The sequence below is a fragment of the Clarias gariepinus genome, chromosome 24, assembly GCF_024256425.1.
Source record: "Clarias gariepinus isolate MV-2021 ecotype Netherlands chromosome 24, CGAR_prim_01v2, whole genome shotgun sequence".
NCBI classification, from domain to species: Eukaryota; Metazoa; Chordata; class Actinopteri; order Siluriformes; family Clariidae; genus Clarias; species Clarias gariepinus.
In genome coordinates, this window is record NC_071123.1 from 20,570,246 (window position 1) to 20,586,515 (window position 16,270).

General features: G+C 42.3%; 1 protein-coding gene across 1 annotated transcript; it reads right to left on the bottom strand.

Annotated features, from left to right (window-relative positions):
- Positions 1–2,947: 2,947 nt before the first annotated feature.
- Positions 2,948–10,051, bottom strand: LOC128512625 (golgin subfamily A member 6-like protein 22). Its single transcript, XM_053485979.1, has 2 exons — positions 9,154–10,051; positions 2,948–4,639 (listed from the first exon to the last, which is right to left on the bottom strand). Exons 1-2 carry the CDS (start codon positions 10,049–10,051, stop codon positions 3,363–3,365), a joined length of 2,175 nt encoding a protein of 724 aa, XP_053341954.1. The 3' UTR covers positions 2,948–3,362.
- Positions 10,052–16,270: the final 6,219 nt, after the last annotated feature.

Genomic DNA, 16,270 nt, shown 5'->3' on the forward strand with positions numbered 1-16,270 from the left:
ATAAATATATACAGTGGGGACCAAAAGTATTGAAACAAAAGTGAAAATCAATATTTTCATGACATTCTTAAATGTTTAATGACTTTTTGCTTAGGTGCTGTACAACTATCAGTATTTAATATGAAGTCTTTTCTTCTTCAAAACCTGCTGGATCTAAAGTAAATGTGGACAATCAGGCTTCAGAAAGTAAAAGTTCTGCCACATATCTGTTTCATCAATTAACTAAAGCAGCTGATTGTAATTAGCACAATTGACTCTTCAACCAGATCGACTTGAAGTAATTAGTGACATCACCTGTTTTGTGCTTTCTATGCTGTCCTAATACTTTCAGCCACCACTGTGTCTCTCTGTCTCTGTTATGTGTGAGAGAGAGTGAGAGAGACAGAGAGATCTACTGTTACTGCTGTTTTGTTCCTGCAGCACTTAATTCCTCCCCGTCCTCACTTAGGCGGTGTGTGTCAGTAATATTACACTCTGTAACTCTATGACTCTGTGTAATAGATGTTCTGAGTGACATTTACGTTTAAAACCACGCCCCTTGTATGTACGTGTGTGTGACCTGATTTAGTGTGAGTTCTAGTAAAATAAGTAAGATTGCAGAGTACATGTCTGTTGTCTCTCTTTCAAAGCATAAAGCATATATAAAAATATATTACAGTGGCGATGAGGATTAAGGTATTTTTAGAGACTTTTTATCTTGTAATTTTAAAAATTTTAATTTTTTATAAATTTTTATTGAAAAATGCCAACCGATCAATTTTTAGAGACTGTTAGTGCGGGAAAAACACTGTGTTGCACTTGTCATAAAAGTAAAAAGGAACGAGGCACGAGTGGATGGTAGAGATGCAGTTTGGCCGTGTGGATGAGTACAAGGAAGCAAAGGAGGATTTTGAGTCGTACATAGAGTGTTTTGAGCAGTGGCTGCTGGCAAATGACATCGTAAGTGAGAAAAAGGTTAGTGTGTTTCTCTCCGTGATCGGGACAGAGACATATGGACTGTTAAAGAATCTATTCACACCTACGAAGCCGAGTGAAATGACCTACAACAAACTAAAAGCAGCATTGTTAGCGCATTACAGACCGCAACCATTAGTAATCGCGGAGCGTTTTAAGTTTCAGAAACGAAACCAAAATGAAGGTGAATCCGTGGGGGATTACATCGTGGCTTTTAGGCGGCTATCAGTGAGCTGTGAATTGGGGCAGTATTTGAATGATGCGCTCAGAGACAGATTTGTGAGTGGACTCAATGCAGAGTCGGTGAAACGCAAACTGCTCAGTCAAAAGGATCTGATGTTTAACCAGGCTTGTGAAATTACTTCATCCATGGAGCTCGCATCGAGAAACACGCTGGAAATTGCGGGTAAAACAAAGGATTTACAGTCAGTGAATGCTGTGAATGAAGCAAAACCTTTTCATAAGAGAGGAAAAGGGAAGTTTAAGAGGAAAGATGATGCTGAAAAAGGAAAATATCAGAAACAGAGACAAGAAGAAAGTAATAAATGTTACAGATGTGCTGGGAAACATTATGCTAGAGACTGCAGATTCAAAAATGAGAAATGTCACGTGTGTAACAAAATCTTCCGTTAAGTAAAACCAGCATGCAGCTCATTATCTATTCAGGTGAGAGAATTCCATTGCTGAGATCCGTTGACGGAACTGGTTAGAGAAAATTCACTTAGATTGGCCAAACATTTTCTATGTAGAGAAAGCAGACGTGGCCTCCGACCCAGCAGTAAAAGCCGTGCTGAGAAAAGAACTGGATAGGCTGGAAAAGGCAGTCATAGTATCCAAAATTGACAGAAGTGACTGGGCAGCGCCAATTGTAGTCGTGCCCAAAAGTGACAAGTCCATCCGCATCTATGGTGACTATAAAGTTACTATTAATCAGAACTTGGAGGAGGAAACGTATCCATTACCCAACACAGAGGATTTGTTCGCTAATCCAGGTGGAACATTGTTTAGCAAACTAGACTTGGCGCATGCTTATCAGCAAATAAAACTGGACCAGAACTCAGAGAAGAACCTCACCATTAATACTCATCGGGGCTTGTACAAGTACCATCGTCTGGTGCTCCTGAGGGCCAGATTCACTTCTCCACCCTCCACATTGTGAGACGCCATGAGTTGATTATGCAGTAAATAGCTAAGTGAAGTGTGCAACGCATTACTAAGCTTTTCACATGTAATTATTATGGACATGCAGTAATCCATTTTATTTCTCTGAGTTTATTTTTCAAGTTATAAATAAAATTAATCAAAGCCCCGATTTTAGACAAACTTTTTTAACATTCCTTTTAATTTCTGTGTGTGTGTGTGTGTGCGCGCGTGTGTGCTTGTCTATATCATTGCTAATTCAATCAAAAATTAATGCCACACGCAGGTCATCTAGACTGACTTTATTTTGATATTTGTGGGCAGTAATTGGGGCAGAAAAGGCTTTTTAAAATATTTTTAAAATTACTGAAAAAATGATCTTATTTATTAGACATAGATGTTTAAACTGCAGTGTGGAGCAGCAATAAGAGAGAGAGGATGAGCTGTACAGGAATAAGAGTGTTTCAGTGACCACGCCTACTGCATGGATCTGTTCTGCTGTTACTCATCCACTGATGTACAGAAATAAAGATCCAATCTGACTTCTATAATGAGAAAGAAACATAAACAGAAATGTATTGCAAGTATGCTGTAGTTTGCCAGACAATTACAAAAAATACATTAAACTGTATTATAATATGTGTAATTAATATAATCAATGTTACTGTTTCCACTTAAAACACAACCAACAACGACATGCTTTATTCCCGTTATACCTTAAATTCATAAATATTCATTAAATAATTATAAATATTTTCTGTTTATTTGTACATATGAAATTGCTGTGGACCCCCAGTGAAACAACTTATTTTTGTCACATAACCAATAAACCGTCTGTACTGAGGTGGAAAAATGTAAATAACATCTTGGCATGAAAGTTTAAGAAAAAATATTATACTGTGTTCTTTCACAAAAGTTCAAGTTCTATATAATTATATATTATTTTATAATATACAGTTTTGTTGTGCTGTAAGGTTTGTCTTTATCACAGTTTTTCACCACTGCTGCTACCGTATCTGTAACTGTTCTGTGGGTTTGGTAGAATCCTGTGCCGTCCTCCTGATGAACATCCTAGCAGCACTTACACTCTGACATTTTAATAGAAAATCCTCATAATGCCAAAACTTTATCATCAACATGACTGTTATTGTTATGAAATATGAGACCACTGATCTTAAGTCACAATAAAAAGAATTGTGTTATTAGTGTTATTGTGTTTGCAAACAGCAGAATCAACTCCAAAGTCATACATGCAGTGATAATTCAGTTTAAACTGGCTGCTGGTTTTGATACGTTAAACTCATCACTATTTCCTGATAAACTTCTTCCCTCAGTCTGAGAACTTCTGTGAGATCTGAATGTTTCTGTTTAAGAGTCTCCAGCTCTCTGTTCTTCTCCTCCATCTGTCTGCTGAGATCTTCCTGCATCTTTGTTTTTGAGGCCAAAATGTTTCTCTGGAGTTCAGGCAGGATGATCTTCATGAGGTTTCTCTCTGTCTCCATCCTAACCTCTCCTTCATACACCTCCCTGATCTCCTCCATCTCTTGTTGGTGCCTCTCCTCCATCTCTCTCCTCTCCCTTTCTCTCTTTTCTTTTAGTTTCTTCACCTTTTCTTCCATTTTTGTCCTTCGCTCTACCTCTAGTTTCAGCTGCCTCTCAAGTTCTCTCTTTTTCTCTTCATCTCTCTCTTCTTTCATCTTTCTCTCCAGTTCAGTTGTTCGGTTATTCAGTTGTCTGATGTCTCCCTCATGCTCCTGGATCACTCCCTCTATCTTTCTCAGAGAGTCCTGCACCTCTTTATCTAGTTTTTCTTTCACTTCCATTTCCTCTCTCATCCTTTTCTCTTCTTTTTCCTTAAGAATCTTAGTCTCCATCACTCTTATCTGAGATTCTGTCTCCAGGTAGATCTCACTGCTGTAGAATTTCTCTCTGCTTCCTTCCACAATCTTCTCTAGTGTCCCCAGCAGGTCTGAGACCTGAGAACCATCTCTACTGTCCTTAATGTTGAGACAGTGAAACCTGTTCTCACATTTCTCCACTAGTCTTTGGACCTCCTGGTCTCCTGATTGGATAAACTCCTCAATGTTCTTCTTCTGAAGTTCATCAGTAACACTGAATATGATCATGGTGTTTCTCCAACATCTCTCTCCAAAAATCTCTTCCATTTTCTCCAGCATCCCTCTCTCCTCTGCTGTAGGCTGCTTTACAGGTATGACCAGGAGGAAGGCGTGGGGTCCTGGAGAACACAGATGGACACAGAGTCCCACGTCCTGTCTCAGCTTCTCCAGAGAGAGTCCAGGAGAGAACCAGTCAGGAGTGTCCACCACAGTCACCTTCCTCCCAGCCACCTCCCCCTGTGTGCTCTCACTCTGCTGGGTGGATATAGATGTAGCTGTAAATGTAACAGCCTGGTTTCTCTCCTCTCTGCTCAGGATGGTTTTTCCTGCTGCACTCTTCCCAGACCCCGTCCTCCCCAGCAGCACCAGCCTCAGTTCTGCTACAGGAACCGACACTGGAGAATGTGGACTAGACGATTCTCCACCCACTGAAAATTAAGAATAAATAATTTAATACAGAATCACTTACTTACTGCATTGTGGTGTTTATGTTGTTCTCTGGAGTATGTGGTGGACTGATGATCCATCCTTTAAGTAACTTATATCAAATCGTAGTCCGATCTTCCTACAGTGTATTTTCACTAACTGTGTTACATAAGACCTCACAAAATAAACAAGTCCCTCCCCAGGGGGATTTACATTTGTCCAATTGTCCGGGACAACCACAAAATATATCTGGGCAAGTTTATTTCAAAAGAAGTTGTCAGATCTGGCAAATATGATGCTGTAAAATGTTAATTACTATTAACAAATTAATTCTATAGTGACAGTGTCATGATTTTTGCAAAGCCTGGGATCCTACTTTTAAAATATTCAATTATAAAATTTTATAGTTTGAAGGTTGTCAGATAATGCAGAAACCCTCCCGGCTCAGATAAAAAAGCTGAATAATATAAGTACTAAAACTGATACTTTAGCTTTATTATGCAGAAACTTTGTTTAGAAATGAAATTGACCTAAATATTTTCCAGTTTAATGTCAGCAGTAACAGTTAAATTTCAGTGCACGTCTCTCTCACATGCTATCCTAGCTGGGTAGTTCATAAACCTCACAAAACAGTTAGGAGTCTCCAGGAAGGTTAGATCTGGCTTTGCTTTAACAGTAATATATGTGTTTGGGTGGAAATAAAGCAATTGTTCATGTATATTCCTAGCTAAAGAATAATTTATTTTACCCACTTTGTCCTAATTTGGTCCTTTCTAAGTCCCTCCCATTAGTGATCTTTCTCCTTTAACACCGACAATTCCATTTCACACAAACAAAAAGGGCAAATCCTATTCTGTTACTCTGTTCAGGATCCCTGGATATTTACAGATATTTCTCTCTTATCTATTAGATGTTTTATTTGTGAATGTTAATATTTTTTGTCAGTTTTATACAATATTGATCTTTTTTATTGTAATCTAATTATAAACTCAACTCACTAGTGTTGAGTTACACACTGAACAACTAACATTGTCACAACCCGTCAAGCTACAGCTCTGCCATGATCATATAAGCACTCCTGCTCCACGTTCCCAACCACCCCTTGCTTCTCGCCACCTTACCTTCCGCTCTCAACACACCTGTGCGTTATCACCAATCATCCTCCTTACCTATTTAAACCATGCTCTGCCACCGTCACGTTGCCAGATTATTGTGTGCCTTTCGTAGCCCAATTTTCCAGTGTTAGTTTCATGTCTTGACTACCTGTTACCGAACACGCTTCGTTTCTTCTCGACCACACCACTGTCTCACGTTTGGATTCCACGCTCATGGAGTTTTGTTATCGACCCTTGGATTTGCCTCAACGACCATGAATTCGGATCACGAACCTTCTCTCGTCTCTCTGGCCCTGAACCTTGCTCACCTCGACCACAAATAAGCTTAGCAAAACCAGCCACCAACCTGTGCGGCGTCTCCATTCGCTCGCCGGCTCTCCACGTCTCTGCAACACTGCGCGAATCGCGCTGCACACCAAGCTTCCTCACCGGCTCTTTGCACTTCCGCATTCCTGCACAGGACACACAAGGCGCTCTCGCCGACTCGCGGCGCTTTAGCATTCCTCCCAGGTCCACGTTGCACACAGAGCGCTCACGCGCGCTTCCGCATTCCAGCAAGACTCTGCTCACACCACAGCACAGAGCTTAACCGGCACTAACTCTTTGATCCACTCGGCTGGCTCAGTCTGCTACACAAGCACTATCACGAATCACAGGTCTAACTCTGCGCTTAGATCCATCACGCCCTCTAGCGCCCCGTGACAGAATAATCTGGCCGAAAGGAATGGATCCAGCAGAGGCTGCTCGCCTGAGGGGGGCATTAGAGAGCCAAGGAACCCTCTTAGGTACACATCAGCAGGAAATCACACAAATCACTTATACACTTTAAACCATCACTGAAACCTTGCAGTCTCTTTCCACTCAGATTCAGAATCAGCCACCTCCTGCACCCGCTCTGCTACATCCCCCCCTGGGTGCTCTCTCCCGTCCATGAGCCACGCCTCCTTGCTCCACCTACCTATGACGGGAATCCAGCCACATGTCGCTCTTTTCTCTCCCAATGCTCTCTCGTTCTGGAACTGCAGGCCACGTCATTTCCCTCAGAGCGCTCTAAGGCCGCCTACATCATCACCCTCCTCTCTGGAAAGGCGAGGGAGTGGGGAACGGCACTGTGGGATGCACAAGTTTCATGTTGCTTAGAACTTTTACTGAGGAAATGAGGAGGGTTTTTGATCGTTCCTTCACAGGACATCAGGCAGCTAACCAAATACTTCAGTTACGCCAGGGAGCACCTTCTGTCTCTGACTATGCCATTGATTTCCGGACTCTAGCTTCCTCTTGTGACTGGGGCGAGAAAGCTCTTTTCGACTGTTTCCTCTATGGGCTTTCAGACTCAGTGAAAGACGAGCTTGCGGCTCATGAATTCCCCTCGGACCTGCAGGGACTCATTGACCTGGCAACACGTATTGACGCTCGCAAGCGGATTTGACGGTCTGAATGGCAGCCTTGTCTCACACCATGCACCTCTACACCAACCTTAGTCACTTCCAAGGCACCCCCTAAACCTATGCAGATAGGCCGCACACGCATCTCTCCCAAGGAACGCCATGCGCCGCAGAGATAACGGCGCCTGCTTCTATTGCGGCCAGACCGGTCACGCTGTGCGCTCTTGCCCACTAAAAGGGCAGGCCCCCCCGTAGTTCTGGGGATGCAGGGGGGCCCCGCATCTGTTTCTTCCCCGGACCAACGATCATGTTTCTCTGTGACTTTGACCCATGACGACCAATCCTACGTCACTCACGCGTTAGTCGACTCCGGGGCCGATCAGAACTTAATCTCCTCTTGCACTGCCTCCAAATTTTATATTCCTGTCACGCCCTTGCATCAGCCCTTCGTGGTTCAGGCTCTCGATGGCAGCAAATTAAACCCGATTACCCACCGTACTGCCCCCATCACCCTACAGTTTTCAGGAAACCACACAGAGCTCATTTCGCTCCTAATTGTTCATAATGCCCATGCACCAATTGTTCTAGGCCTCCCTTGGTTAAGGCTGCAAAACCCACACATTGACTGGGTCAAAAGAAGGGTCCTGGATTGGAGTTCCACCTGCCTCTCTTCATGTCTACGCTTTGCCCCTATGGGCCAAACCTTGTCTACGCCACGAGAGGTGATCCCGACCTAACCAGAGTTCCCACAGATTATCATGACCTAAGTCAGGTGTTCAGTAAGTCACCGGCTGTCTCATTACCTCCACACCGCCCTTATGACTGTGCGATTGACCTTCTTCCTAGCACCTCTCCACCCAAGGGGCGACTTGAGACCCTGAGAGAGAGGCCATGGAACAGTACATAAAGGAGTCACTTGCTGCAGGGATCATCCGCCCATCCTCTTCGCCAGCAGGGGCAGGGTTCTTCTTCGTGGAAAAGAAGGACAAATCCCTTAGACCCTGCATTGATTACAGAGGGCTAAATGAGATCACGGTCAAGAACCGTTACCCCTTCCTCTGATGTCATCAGCCTTCGAACTTCTCCAGGGTCCAGATTATTGTGTGCCTTTCGTAGCCCAATTTTCCAGCGTTAGTTTCATGTCTTGACTACCTGTTACCGACCACGCTTCGTTTCTTCTCGACCATGCCACTGTCTCACGTTTGGATTCCACGCTCACGGAGTTTTGCTATCGACCCTTGGATTTGCCTCAACTAACACGAATTCGGATCACGGACCTTCTGTCGTCTTTTTGGCTCTGAACCTTGCTCACCTTCGACCACGAATAAGCTTAGCAAAACCAGCCACCAACCTGTGCGGCGTCTCCATTCGCTCGCCGGCTCTCCACGTCTCTGCAACACTGCGCGAATCGCGCTGCACACCAAGCTTCCTCACTGGCTCTTTGCACTTCCGCATTCCTGCACAGGACACACAAGGTGCTCTCGCCGCCTCGCGGCGCTTTAGCATTCCTCCCAGGCCCACGTTGCACACAGAGTGCTCACGCGCGCTTCCGCATTCCAGCGAGACTCTGCTCACGCCACAGCACAGAGCTTAACTGGCACTTACTCTTTGATCCACTCGGCCGGCTCAGTCTGCTACACAAGCACTATCACGAATCACAGGTCTAACTCTGCGCTTGGATCCATCACGCCCTCTAGCGCCCCGTGACAAACATTAATCACTTACATTCAGGACGTTGTCCATCCATACTGTTTCTTCTCCTGATTGGTGCTGCTGAGTCCTGAGTCTCTCCACTCACTAGGAAACATCAGAACCAGTCAGAATAAGAGAGACATTCTTCTATAATTAATCACTTTCACTGTTTAAATTACACTTCCTTACAGAAGCTGAAGAGTTGCATCATTAAGTATCATTACAGTATATTTCATGTTCTTACATATGATTTATTAGGTGTAGATTAATATTTCAAGTACGTCTTGAAAAGCTTTTAAGTGCCACCTGTAACAAATTACTCACTAGTTGGAGGTAACGCTTCCTTGCTGTTTCTTCTCCTGATGGGGGCTGATGATTCTGGATCTGTCTGTTCCTGCAGCTGCTTTGTTTTCTCCTCTAGAAGTCTGTCTTTCTCCTGAAGCTGTTTGTCTCTCTCCATTAGCTGTGTCTCTCTCTCAGTTAGACGTCTCTCTGTCTCTTCAAGCTGTTTGTTTTTTTCTGCCAACTCAGTTTTCTGTTGCTCCAGTACGATCATCATCTCCTCTAGTTGTGTCTTCTTGTCCTGCAGCTTCTGCCCCAGTGTAACCAGTTTGTTTTTACTGGTTTCCATTTCTTTATCTGTGTTCTTCAGCTGTGTTTCTTTTTCACTCAGCAGTTTGTTCATATTCTCCAGTTGTGAGATTTTCTCTTTAACTTGTTCAGTAGCATGTTGAAGTTTATTATTAGTTTCCATTAACACTGTGTCTCTCTCAGAAAGAGTCTTCTCATTAGTCTCTAAACATTCTTTTAGAACCTTCAGCTCTTCATCTTTCTCATTTAATTCTTTCTCCTTCTCCACAAGTCTGTTGTCCTTTTCCTCCACTTGTATTTGTGTCTCCTGTATCTGTGTGTCTTTTAGTTTTAGTTCTTGATCTCTCTCATATAGAGCTCTGTCTCTCTTCTCTAGCTCTTTATTCGTCTTCTCTAGTGTTGTATTTGTATCTTTGAGTTGTGCGTCTTTCTCCTTGATGATTTTGTCTCTGTTTCTCAGTTCTGTATCTTTATTCTTTATTTGTCTTTTGAAATCCAGCTGTTGGTCTTTCTGCTGCAGTGATTTAGACGTGCTGTCCAGTTCCAGCTTAGTGATTTTTAGCTCAGTTTCAGCTACTTCCAGTTTTCTGATCTTCGTTTTACTTACAGTGAAAAAATGTTTGTCATCCATTTTACTTTCTGAAAAAAGAAAAAAAAAACATATTAACTGGGATAATGTCTAAAAAAAAGTGCAATTTTTGATATGAAAGTCAACATAATATTTTATGAAGTCTGATGTTTTTCATATTTGATAATCCTTTAACTAGTAGGCATTGAAATAAAAACAACATCATAAAATCTAGTAAATACTACCTTTAAAACAAAATAATAATGTTAGAATTGTATTCTCTTCAGTATCTACTGTATAGGGCTTTATGTATGTTACATGACTGATGTATTTTCTTACAGTAGCACTTACAGTCATTCTCCTTTTGCATTTAAGTCTCCTAAACTTTTAACACCTTGTGTAAATAATACCTTATTGATTTATGGTGTGAATTTCAGACTGGATGTTTAGTGGATCATTAATCAACTACAGGCTGTACACATAAACACAGGTGTGTTTACTTTTGTAACTCCTTCCACACTCACCAACACATGAAGCAGATTTCTCCATTTCTATTCTCTCATCTTCTGTCCATTTTCTGTCACTCTGTGGAAGAGAATAAATCAGTGTGAAGGTTTTATACCTGACTCCATACTGTATGTAAATAAAGTGTTAAATAAACATTAAGTGATTCTCTGTCCACATCACTGTGTGTGTGTGTGTGTGTGTGTGGGGTGTGTGTTTGTGTGTGTGTGTGTGTGTGTGTTACTGAGAGGTGATATTACTTACACTACACACTAAGCTGATTAAGGCTGATTTAAACTGATATTGTATTTAGTAACACGCTGAGTTTTAATGCAGCTGAAGAACACAATCACCAAACACTAAACTGATCCTTACAGATAAATATCCTCCCCTCTACAGGAGTGTCTGTAAATGTCTTATAGCCTAAAGCGCAATAATATTTTTCTACACAGTTTATATATATATATATATATATATATATATATACTGAACAAAAATATAAATGCAACACTTTTTTTTGCTCCCATTTTTTATGAGATGAACTCAAAGATCTGAAACATTTTCTACATAAACAAAATAACCATATCTCACAAATATTGTTCACTAATCTGTCAAAATCTGTGATAGTGAGCACTTACCTTTGCCGAGATAATCCATCCCACCTCACAGGTGTGCCATATCAAGATGCTGATTAGACAGCATGATTATTGCACAGGTGTGCCTTAGACTGGCCACCTGTAAAAGGCCACTTTGAAAGGTTCAGTTGAATCACACAGCACAATGCCACAGATGTCGCAAGTTTTGAGGAAGCGTGCAATTGGCATGCTTACAGCAGGAATGTCCACCAGAGCTGTTGCTCGTGAATTGAATGTTCATTTCTCTACCATAAGCCGTCTCCAAAGGTGTTTCAGAGGATTTGGCAGTACATCCAACCAGCCTCACAACCGCAGACGACGTGTAACCACACCAGCCCAGGACCTCCACATCCAGCAGGTTCCCTCCATGATCATCTGAGACCAGCCACTCGGACAGCTGCTGAAACAATCGGAGTGCATAACCAAAGAATTTCTGCACAAACTGTCAGAAACAGTCTCAGGGAAGCTCATCTGCATGCTCGTCGTCCTCATCGGGGTCTCGACTTGACTCCAGTTCTTCATCGTAACGGATTTGGACAGATTTGTGAACAATATTTGAGCGATATGGTTATTTTGTTTATGTAGAAAATGTTTTAGATCTTTGAGTTCATCTCATTAAAAATGGGAGCAAAAACAAAAGTTTTGCGTTTATATTTTTGTTCAGTATATATATATATATATATATATATATATATATAGTTTTCACGGTGTTCATGTTGCATGGTGCTCGTTGAGAAGAAGAAATAAAATGACACCCGTTTGAAACTCTCTGCATCTTGATATCCGAGGGGCCGCTAAAGTGAAAACATCGCTGGGCCAGCCCTGCCATCCCTGGTGAGAAGCTGACGCCATTACATTTAAGGTCCATCCACCAGCAGCATAATACCAGCCAGTTTACTTTGCTTGCATCCAGCTCATGCACCCAGACAAGACTTAAAATGGACAGCATGCTTAAGGTACAACTAAAGCCGCAAAAAACGACAATGGGTGCACAGGAGCAAAAAGCTGAAAAAGGGACAATTTCTACACACTTCCTTGCAGCATAACTGAAGTGACTTAAATAATAATATGGTATTATAAGGTCAAAATATCTTGCAAACTAATTCTCAGTTCCTTACGCTTCTAAAACTGGTAAGTATTTCAAGAAACTAGCTCATGCGCTTGGGTAATGTCTATTTATGAAAAGGTAGAAAGGGAGGTTTTTTTTTTTTTTTTTGTTACTGTTTTAAGCTGAAATTCCTTTAAATGTCCATAATCTGTTAATACTCAGCATAAACATTACTCTGTGGTAAAAGATAACTACAGCTTACTTAAGTAAAAAATTCAGGCATTGGACAATCAAAGACAACACTCGACTTAGAGTAGCAGCACAAACAAACAAGATGTCACTTAAAGACACCCCACGCAGGTCTAGCTCACAGGAAAGAAAGCTAACAGAAAAAGGCCAGTAGATGCATGACCAAGACACCAGAAAACGTGAGAAAGCATTTAACTCCTATGACGTCCTATGACGTCCTATGATGCTTGGAAGCTGGTAGCAAGGGTGACTAGGACAAAGTTAAAAACCCTCTGTTCATCAGAAGGCCTTATTGAATTACGGCAAAACATTCAAGCAAAGCATGATGATGTAAACAAGCAGTATGAACCTATACTTTGTAGCAGTAACACCACACCAGAGATTGTAAAGAAAAAGACATTTGTGACCTCATAAGTATCCATCTAGAGACCATTAACCAAGATTATAATGATCAACTTGAGAAGGAAAGGGTAAGAGAAACACTAAACAAAGATGAATATGGGTCTGTCTTTGGCTACACTCAAACTGAAATGGTGAGCTCAATGGAGTCACCGGAGAGATTGAGCAACCACTCCAGCTCAGCCAGTACCCACAGCAGTAGAGTAGATGCACAAGCCGAGCTTGCAGCTAAGCTGGAACAGTCAAAAGCCATGAAAGAAATCCAAGCACAGCAAGCACATCTTTAGCAGTTAAAAGATGAATGGAAACTTAAAGAGGCAAAAATGTTAGTAGAAATGAAACAAAAAGAGGTGGAAATGCAACAACAGTTGGAACAAGAGAGAACCAAATTGCAGCAGTTACAAGCAGCAAAAGATGTTGCCATAGCAGCAGCTCGTGTGAGAGCATATGATGATTTTGAAGGGTTTGAGAACCATGATGAGGTGATTAATAACGCAACTAACTCTGCTTACTACAGAAAGGAAACTGAACCTCGATTAAATCCTGATGCTGCACCATTCCAACTTCACCAAACTGCTCCAGAGGTGACAATGTCCCAGTAGTCTGTCAGTCTAGCACAAGCAATCGCCAGCTCATTAAGCATGAACCGCTTGCCTGTCCCTGAACCAACCATGTTCCGTGGTGACCCTTTACAGTTTACAGATTGGAAGATGTCATTCATAGCTCTTATTGACACAAAGCCCCTCCCACCAAGTGAGAAGATGTTTTATCTAAAAAATTGTCTTGCTGGAGAGGCGCGCAAAGCTATAGAAGGTTTCTTTTATCGAGATTCGGAAAGCGCATACAATGGAGCATGGAAAGTTCATCATACAAAAGGCTTTCCGAGATAAGCTCATGAGATGGCCAAAGATCACCACAAACGATCCACTTGCACTACAAGAGTTTGCTGATTTCCTCCAAGGCTGCACTGAGGCGATTCCCCACGTCAAAGGACTAGCTATCCTTAACGATTGTGAGGAAAACCACAAGTTGCTCAAAAAACTACCGGAATTGGTCGTGCGCAAGTGGAGTCGAATTGTTGTAGAGAAACTTGACTCATCCGGAAGCTATCCAGATCTTGCATGCTTCACAAAGTTCCTGAGCAAAGAAGCATGGATAGCCTGTAACCCTATTGCTTCTCCATTGTTGATGAACTTCAAGACCACAGATAAAAGATCACCAAGGAGACCCAAAGCTCTCAAAACAAATACACAAACTAAGAGTTTCACTCGGGAGAAACAAGAAACAAACAGCAGTAAACCAAAAGCACCTTGCTCTGTCTGTAAAAGTAAAGCTCATAACATCATCAAGTGTCCCACCTTCGCAGCAAAAAGTGGTGAAGATAAAAAGGCATTCATCTGTGAAAATCGGCTCTGCTTTGAGTGCTTGAGGACGGGTCACATGACCAAATATTGTAAAAAACGACACACATGCAACATGCAGCCGTCGTCACCCAACCTGCTTGCACGATGACAGGAAACAAAGACCTGTGGAAGCAACAACGGATAGCTTCACTTTCACAGAAAACCATGCAAGCTTGGAAAGGCACAAGGTCGTATCCCATGCATCAACACAACGTGCTTCAGCTACCTCAAGTATCGTCCCAGTCCTTGTGTCTTCAATACAAGAGCCACACAGAGAGGTACTTACGTACTCAATATTGGACACACAGAGTGATTCAACGTTTGTCTTAGAAGAGTAATTGACAAACTGAATGTTGATGCCCAATCAGTAAAATTAAAATTGAGTACTATGACGGCTATTGATACAATCATATCTAGCAAGAACATCCATGGTCTACAAGTACAGGGACTGCACTCTAAGAACCACATCCAATTACAGCAAGCCTACAGCCGTGACTTTATCCCAGTGGACAAGTCTTACGTCCCAACGAAGGAAACCGCTTTACTCTGGTCTCATCTCAGACATTTGGCAGATAAGCTACCACCCCTTCAAGACTGTGATGAGGGACTCTTGATTGGATATGACTGTCCAGCAGCACTAGCTCCTCTTAAGGTTATCATTGGAAACAAAAATCAACCGTTTGCACAGAGATCAAAACTAGGATGGAGTGTCATAGGCTCATCAAATCCTCACCTAGACAGACAAGGAAGTCAGAGCTTTGTGCATCGGCTCACAGTAAAGGAACTGCCAATTCCATCGGCGACAGATGTTCTAAAAGCCCTAGAAGCAGACTTCACAGAGAGAACTTATGAAGATAAATATGTGTCCCAGAACGATGTTCATTTCATACATTTCCTCAGTGACAACATCACACAGAAGAAAGACGGACATTATGAGATGCCCCTCCCTTTCAAGGGCAATAGTCCACCCAACCTACTAAACAACAAGAGGCTAGCCACAGTTCGCCTGCAATACCTTAAGAAGAAATTAAAGACCAATAAACAATATTATGATCAATACAAAACATTCATGGAAGAAACAATTAACAAGGATAATGCAGAGCCTGCCCCTACAACGTTTGCAGGAGAGACTTAGTGGTACCTTCCACATCACAGCATCTATCACCCCAGAAAACCAGACAAGCTGAGAGTCGTATTCGACTGTTCAGCCAAATTCCATGGGGTTTCTCTAAACGATACTCTGCTAACTGGGCCTGATCTTATCAATCCTCTAGTAGGAGTTCTCTGCCGTTTCAGGAAAGAGGCCATAGCGATCATCTGTGATATCGAAAGAATGTTTTATCAGTTCTCCGTCACTCCTGAATCCCGGAATTATCTGAAATTCCTCTGGTGGAAAGGTGGAGATTTGGAGAAGGAACCACAGGAATACAGGATGGCGGTTCATCTCTTCGGAGCCGCCTCGTCTCCAGGATGTGCTAACTTTGGCTTAAAACATCTCGCATGGCAACACAAAGCTGCCTATCCACTAGCATCAACATTTGTGGAGAAAAACTTTTATGTTGATGATGGGCTAGTCAGCGTCCCATCAGTTGAGGAAGCCCAGAAACTGATCATTGAGTCACAGGAGTTGTGCAAAAGAAGAGGTCTACGCCTCCATAAATTCAACTCAAATGAAGAAGCAGCTCTCACCTGCTTAGATCCCTCTGAAAGAGCAGCAACCATCGAACCTTTAGGACTGGATCCAACCCTATCAGAGTGTGCACTCGGCATTCAATGGTCGATTGAAACTGACACTTTCAGTTTTAGCAGCAGCTTGAAAGATCAGCCTTCAACCAGGCGTGGTTGCCTTTCTGTCATTGCCTCTTTTTATGACCCTCTTGGATTCATCGCTCCATTCAGCCTAACTGGAAAGCGTATACTTCAAGAGCTGTGTCACAGAGGCATCGGATCGGATGATCCACTCCCAGAAGATATGAGGCCACGGTGGGAGGAGTGGATAATTGGGCTTCAGAGGTTGAAAGAGGTTACAATTCCGAGATGTTAC